The sequence below is a fragment of the Octopus sinensis genome, linkage group LG5 (assembly GCF_006345805.1).
Source record: "Octopus sinensis linkage group LG5, ASM634580v1, whole genome shotgun sequence".
Taxonomy (NCBI): domain Eukaryota; kingdom Metazoa; phylum Mollusca; class Cephalopoda; order Octopoda; family Octopodidae; genus Octopus; species Octopus sinensis.
This window is the reverse complement of record NC_043001.1, coordinates 135,761,504-135,769,003: the sequence shown is the minus strand read 5'-3', so window position 1 is coordinate 135,769,003 and position 7,500 is coordinate 135,761,504. Positions and strand designations below refer to the sequence as shown.

Here is a 7,500-nt window from a genome sequence, read left to right as displayed (position 1 = left end):
CAACGTGAAATAAAGTGTCTTGCTCAAGAAGACAACACGCAGCCCAGTCCAGGAATCGAACTCACAACCTCACGATCGTAAGCTTGATGCTCTTACCACTGAGCCATGCAGGCCACCAGAAAAATGCATAAACAATTGAAGTTGACACATATGAGGTACACCTACAATGGTACCCTCACTCTGAATGTGTTGGTTACATTTTCATGACCTCATAATGAATATTTACCATTGCTAACATCAGTGTTCACAAGCATGGCTCAGTGGTTAGAATATTCAGCTCATGACTGTAGGGTCATGAGTTCAATTCCTGATCGTGCATTGTATTCTTGAGCAAGACACTTTATTTCATGTTGCTCCAGTCTGCTCAGCTGGCAAAAATGAGTTGTAGCTATAATTCAAAAGAGCCAGTTTTGTCACATCCCATGTCACGCTGAATCTCCCTGAGAACTATATAGTGAGTATGCATGTCTGTCGAGTGCTCCGTCACTTGCATGTTAATTTCATGCAGAAGCTGTTCTATTGATTGAATCAACACTTGTTGCTGTAACCACCAGAGAGCCAGGTCGGCTGGCTGTTCACAAGCAACACATGTGTATGGATAAGATCTGAAATATTCATAACAAAAGGAAGATATGGCTTTAACAGCATCATCCTGCCTTGCTTGGTGATATATAACATCACCAAAAACGAAGCGAATACCTATTTCTTCACTGCCCACAAGGGGCTAAACACAGAGGGGACAAACAAGGACAGACAAACAGATTAAGTCGATTACATTGACCCCAGTGCGTAACTGGTACTTATTTAATCGACCCCGAAAGGATAAAAGGCAAAGTCGACCTCGGCGGAATTTGAACTCAGAACATAGCGGCAGACGAAATACCTATTGCTTTACTACCCACAAGGGGCTACACACAGAGGGGACAAACAAGGACAGACAAACAGATTAAGTCGATTACATCGACACCAGTGCGTAACTGGTACTTATTTAATCGACCCCGAAAGGATGAAAGGCAAAGTCAACCTCGGCAGAATTTGAACTCAGAACATGAAGACAGATGAAATATCGCTAAGCATTTTGCGTGGCGTGTTAACGTTTCTGCCAGCTCACAAATACCATGGTGGTGGTGGTGGTGGTGGTGGTGGCAGTGCCGGCAGTAGCAGCGTTGTTGTTATTGTTATTGCTTATAGTTATAGATGGGAGGATTTTGGTGCTATGCAGTTAAGAAGTATGCTTGACAACTAATGTTTCCAGGTTCAATCCCATTCTGCAACTTCTTGGCCAAGTGACTTTTACTAGAACCTTTGGTTAACCAAAGTGTCGTGAGTAGAACTCGATACCCAAAACTCTGAAGAATTTCAATGAAGAGGTCATTACTTGTTTTTAGAATGTAGACTTTATCCATCACTTGGTTTATCACAGAGTCCATGCGGTTGGAAGCATTTCGGTTGCATCTCTGGTTTGAAGATAACTTCCACAAGTCTGCAACCCTAAAATATCGGTCATGATTATTGTATTTAACTAAGGCATTAAGACAGGGAAGGAGCAGCAAGTAAACAACCATTAGCAACCAAGGTAGAATCAGAATACAGAAGATATAGAAGACAGTAGAGGGAGACCTTATAGCTAAGTTGACAGAGCCATTAGTATTCAGGGTGGAAACAGGGTACAGAAGATGAAAAAGTTCAGTGGTGTTAGTCTTTGCTGTTAAGATTAATGGAGACTTTCTGCCTGCACCAAACGTCAGGATTACCATCATCCTTAACTACAATGACTTCTCTGAATTTACAGACTTCACTGGTGCTAACCATTATTGGTTTCTTCAAACTTTGGTTTATCTTTTATATAAATTGTAACATCTAAACCGTGTCTGCATAGAAGAACAAAAATTTAAACTTGATGATGATGATAGCTACGGCATCAATCTGGCAATTGTGGTAAAAGCTTTCCAATAGGTAAATGCATTAATGATGGAACCATTCAGTTCTTTGTAACATTATAGAATTTGCCGTATACCATAGAGAATACAGTATTTTGCTTCAAGAAGAACATTTCAAGATATCTGATAGGCTGGAAATTGTTTCCATTAATCTTCCAACAGAGAATACACCCATTACATGTATATATATATATATCTGTTTATTCACACTCATGCTTTACTTTCACTTTCTCTTTCTCTCTCTTCTTCCTCCCTTTACTCTCTCACACATACAACCTGTATATTCCAGTTCATTTCACTTTCTTTCCTCTTCCTTTCTTCCACAAATTCCTTTGTGAACAAAATTCAATTTACTTAGTATTTATTTATTCGGTTCAAACATTCCCCCTTCCTTTCACCCCTACCCTTCCACCATTCGTTCTCAAGCTTGCACTAGCTAGAAGGTTCTTCAGATTTAGATATTTGGAGAAATTTATGCTGTAGATGTTTTCAGAACTTAATGTAAATCCCTTAATTGCTCAGAGGGAATAATCTATATTTTCACTAAGGTAAATTAAAGATATTTAATGCTACAAGATTTCCCTAAAGGGCCAAAGCCAGACCAATAAAAATAACAGAATTTTAGCCATTGTATGACAAAGGCATTAACCAGAGCCTTAACCCCAGAAGCCACCCACCATAATTCCCTTTTTCAAGCTTATTTATAATGATGTATTTTCAGATTGTTGGAGATTTATATCCTGAATGGTCCAACAGCTGATGCCATTGGACAATTAAGGGCTAAACTGACTGACCCAAAAAGGAGCTCTCCAAGTGACCTTGACACTGCCTTAGTGTCTCATCTCCAGAAAGTGTTGCAAGTCAAAGACAAACCTCATGTTGATGTGGCTTGTAATGTCTTCAAGAACAACTGACGTAAGTGAATTCAATTTTTTTATATAGCTCAATATACAAAAATGTTTCTTTGTTATTAACTAGCTTAAAAGCCGCACTCCATGCAAACTCTTCAGCAAGCTCCTGCAGAGGGCTAATTGGACCTGTGGCCCAAAACTAAAGAGAGCTAAATAGCATGACTATAATACGTCTATAATGACTATATGCCCCGATGGTGTGTGATCAAAGGTTAAGGACTGATGAGAATTAATTCCGTAATACAATCATTCTATTATTCCAGTCCCAAATTGAATTCCAACTGTTGGCCAATTTGTTCCAAAGTTCTTATCTTGATGAAAAATTAATGAAGCAAATGTCATTTATCTCCACCTTTATCTCTGACAAATGCTGACTAAGGTGGCATGAATCAGCCAAGCTTTACCTGCTAGCAGTGGCAACCCAAATACTTTTAAATCAGATCCTGATACTGGATGTTCAAGAACCAAATGAAGGGCAGATTTTCAATCCTGGGATCACCCTAATTCCAAAAAGGTATATGTCTATGCAGAGCAAATATAGACTGAGATACAGGGGTCCCAGACGGACAGACAGAATTCTGCTTTTATTATAATAGATTGGCAATAGTTACAGAGTGACTTAAGACAGTTCTATATTTAAGAGATGAGGAGTTATGTACATTATTTACGTTATTTACATTTGGAGGATATTTGTTAACATAACATTTCGGCTGATATACCCTCCAGCCTTCATCAGGTGTCTTGGGGAAATTTCAAACCTGCGTTCTCATTCCTAATTTATTTTTCAATGTTGTCTTATGCAGGTCACTGCCTGGAATTGAACTCGGAATCTTGGGGTTAGTAGCCCACGCTCTTAACCATTACGCCACCGGCATATGGCATAGTGTTTAAGAGCACGGGCTACTAACCCCAAGATTCCGAGTTCAATTCTGGGTAGTGACCTAAATAATAATAATAATAACAACATAAAAAAATACCTTAGGAATGAGAACCCAGGTTCGAAATTTCCCCAAGACACCTGATGAAGGCTGGAGAGTATATCAGCCGAGACGTTGTGCTAACAACAAACAAATGAGGACAAATATCCGTCAATTGTAAATAATGTAAATAGTGACTTAAGAGTTGACTATTCTGTGCATTGGCACTTACCGAATACATGAAATTCTCAGCTTTTAAGTCAGTCTGCTGATTACTAATAAAAGAGTATATATTCTCATGTTTTGAGTTTTATTTTCCTTTTTGTATCACCAAACCTCAGGGCTGGATTAAGACCCATGAAGTCTCGATGCACTTAAAGGATTTTGGTGCCTCCATAAAAGATTATGTAATCCAAAATATAAAACAATAACAAACCATAAAATAAATTTTTATTTTTCGAGACAAAACAGTAAGAGGGGAAAATAATGTTTATTTTTGTATACTTCCGCTTTATTTATATTTGAAAAAGTTTCCTCTTGGTTTTTTTGAATTGCAAAGTCTTTGATCAGATCCTCAAAATTAATCTTCGGTAACACATCTGCATCTATACTTAGTGGAGACAAAGGCATCCCAAATATTATATTAGCAAGTTCAAAGTGATTTCTTTTGTGCTGTAAACCATTTACCATTTCTGTGGGTCCCCTTGATGCCCTAAGCATGTGCTTATTTTGCTTAATGATTAACCCAGCGCTGCACCTGGATATACAAATGTAAACTTCTACTTTGCTTTTTTATTATGTCATAGCCATTTTGGTGCCCCCTCTTTTGCATTGCTCATTCAATGCTAACTTAGTCGACATCAGACACTTTTAATATTCCTCTGTGTCTCCTTCTCTTTCTCTGTTTGTCTGTGTATGAGCACCTACTTATGCTTGTATGTATTTGTAATTTTTTTCTATCCCTATCTTTTTCTACCCCTCTCTCTCTCTCTCCTCTCTCTCTCTCTCTCTCTCTCTCTCTCTCTCTTCTATCTCTTTCTCTCTTTCTCTGAGCATCTAGTTATGCTTGTGTGTATTGTAATGTCTTTCTATCCATCTATATTTTTCAGTTTCTTCCTCTCTCTCTCTCTCTACCCCTCACTCTATCTTTCTACCTCTCTCTTTCTACTTCTCTCTTTCTTCCTCTCTCTCTCTCTCTCTACCCCTCACTCTATCTTTCTACCTCTCTCTTTCTACTTCTCTCTTTCTTTCTCTCTCTCTCTCTCTGTGAGCATCTAGCTATGCTTGTGTGTATTTGTAACGTCTTTCTATTTAATCTATATCTCTCTCTCTCTCTCTCTCTGTTTACCTCTCTCTCTACTTCTCCCTCTATCTCTCTTTCTCACTTTCTCTGTGAGTATCTAGTTACATTTGTATGTATGTGTAATGCATTTTCTCTCTCACTCTCTTTGTGTATATTTCTGTGCATATGTATGTGATTGCCTCCTGTGCCAAAACACATACTGTCACAAAAACAGGTTGAATATCCATCCAGTCAGCCATGCCAAATTGTCAGCATCTAACCAGTCACACCCAATTGTCTGCTTTTGAACTGGCAAACACAGAACTCCTGTTTTCTCTTCTTCATCTTGAATTAGAATTCATGGAATCCACTTCTCTCTTTATAACTTTCTTGATAAAGAGCATCAGCCTGAAACAATATTGTTTTCCTGTCCTTGTGACAACTACATCCATTTTGACTACACCGTTGCCTTTGTATTTTATATGTATATATGTGTGGTGTTATTGTTTAGCCACAGGCTAGTCATGAAGCCATGATTAAGTAATGCCTCAAGGAGCTTATCATCAAACTCGACTGGATGTCCTGTTCGATCTTCATCTTCAAGGCTGAAATCTCAAATTCTGAACTTTGCAAACCATCTTCTGCAAGTTCTTTCATTCAAGCATTCTTTCCCATTAACTGAGTGTATGTTTCAAGTTGCTTTGACTGCAGAGTTTCCTTTTTCGTACTCATAGAGCATTCTGTGCCTCAAATGCTCTTTGGATACTTCCATGTTAGAAAGGGTTTTAATCAAAGAAATTTTAATTCTATTATTCTGTAAAATAATATTTAATTAGTTTGAATGTGCACATAGGCATAGGAGTGGCTGTGTAGTAAGTAGCTTGCTTACAAACCTCATGGTTCCTGGTTCAGTCCCACTGTGTGGCACCTTGGGCAAGTGTCTTCTGCTATAGCCTCAGGCCAACCAAAGCCTTGTGAGTGGATTTGGTAGACGGAAACTAAAAGAAGCCCGTCATTTATATATATATGTGTGTGTGTATATATGTTTGAGTGTTTGTGTTTGTCCCCCCAATATCGCTTGACAACCGATGCTGGTGTGTTTACGTCCCCGTAGCTTAGTGGTTTGGCAAAAGAGACCGATTGAATTAGTACTAAGCTTACAAAGAATAAGTCCTGGGGTTGGTTTGCTCGACTAAAGCCAGTGCTCCAGCATGGCCACAGTCAAATGACTGAAACAAGATAAAGAGTAAATGCATAAAAATAATTTTTAATTCCATTAGTCATTCTAAAATACTATTTAAACTTCATTCAATTTTGAAAATGGTAAAAATCGGACAGAACTTATGGGATGACCTGATATTTAATTAACGATATTTAATTATTAATTAAATTTTCTTACTCGAGATATATAAATAAACAAATTTTCTAGAGCTGAAAGCAAAAATGAATTTATATCACCTGAAGATGGGCTGGAAAACTGGCTGAGCAAAATTTGATTTCATTTGAATTAATGAATATAAAGCTGAGAAAATCTTTTATCGAGATGTGAAGCAAAGAAAATACTTCATCCGGTGGAATGTAATTAGTCTAGAAGCTACGATAGATAACAAAGGAGAGGAGAAGGGTGAGAGATAAAGTACATCGTCTCTGTATATTAATATTATCTGCAAAGAAGACACTTTTTGATATATTTAATAGATGAAGTATGTACTTTGCATACCAACTGTCCACCACGACACTCAACCATGCAAATATATTAAATCGCTAACTTGCATAGCATAAAACAACGGCCCCTTATCTTGCTTTTAGAATTCCTTGGATCTTTTGAGTCCAAATTTCTAATTACCAATTTATGTAAGCTGACTGACATTCAATCTGGTAAATGGTTTTGAGTATCTTCGGAATCTCAACTAGCTCCCCTCCATCCAAGAAATGCAAAGAAGGGAAACTATTCTTTCTGAAGAATTATAGAATTTAGGTGTGTTTGTGTTTGTTTTATGTGAGTTTCAGAAGGTTCTTCTTCTTCTTCTTCTTCTTTTACTATTCCTGTTCATAGATGGCAGTGAATACTTGTTCTCTCTTTCCTTCTCTCACAATACCTTTGTCTAGCTTTCTTCTGTTCATTTCCTCTTTCACAAGCTGTTCACTTCGACTTTCTCACTTTATATCTTTCACCCTCTTTTATTATTATCTTTAAAAGTTCTCTCTTTTATTTCTCCTGTTCTTCTCTTATTTTCTCTCTCTTGCTATTTCTAGTATTCCTCTCTCTCTCTCATTATTTCTAATACTGTTACTAATACTTAGACAGCTAAGCTCATAAACTATCTATATTTACAAAGAAGTTATTTAGATAACCTGTCCAGAGAAACCAGAGAACATCAAAATCCTTTGCCTTATTTATCTGTCACTATTACTCTCTCTTGCTATCTGATTACTCAATCACACATACA

At 37.5% G+C, this 7,500-nt stretch overlaps 1 protein-coding gene across 3 annotated transcripts in view; it reads left to right on the top strand.

Annotated features, from left to right (window-relative positions):
• The window catches only part of LOC115212045 (crystallin J1A), a 477,233-nt gene that overhangs the window by 127,748 nt on the left and 341,985 nt on the right, over positions 1-7,500 (top strand). For all 3 annotated transcript variants that reach the window (XR_004999218.1, XR_004999219.1, XM_036503101.1), the window contains exon 6: positions 2,662-2,855. Coding sequence is in view for 1 of the 3 variants with exons in the window: in XM_036503101.1 (XP_036358994.1) it covers positions 2,662-2,854 (193 nt within the window). In the remaining 2 variants the exon portion in view is untranslated. The remainder of the gene's footprint in view (positions 1-2,661; positions 2,856-7,500) is intronic.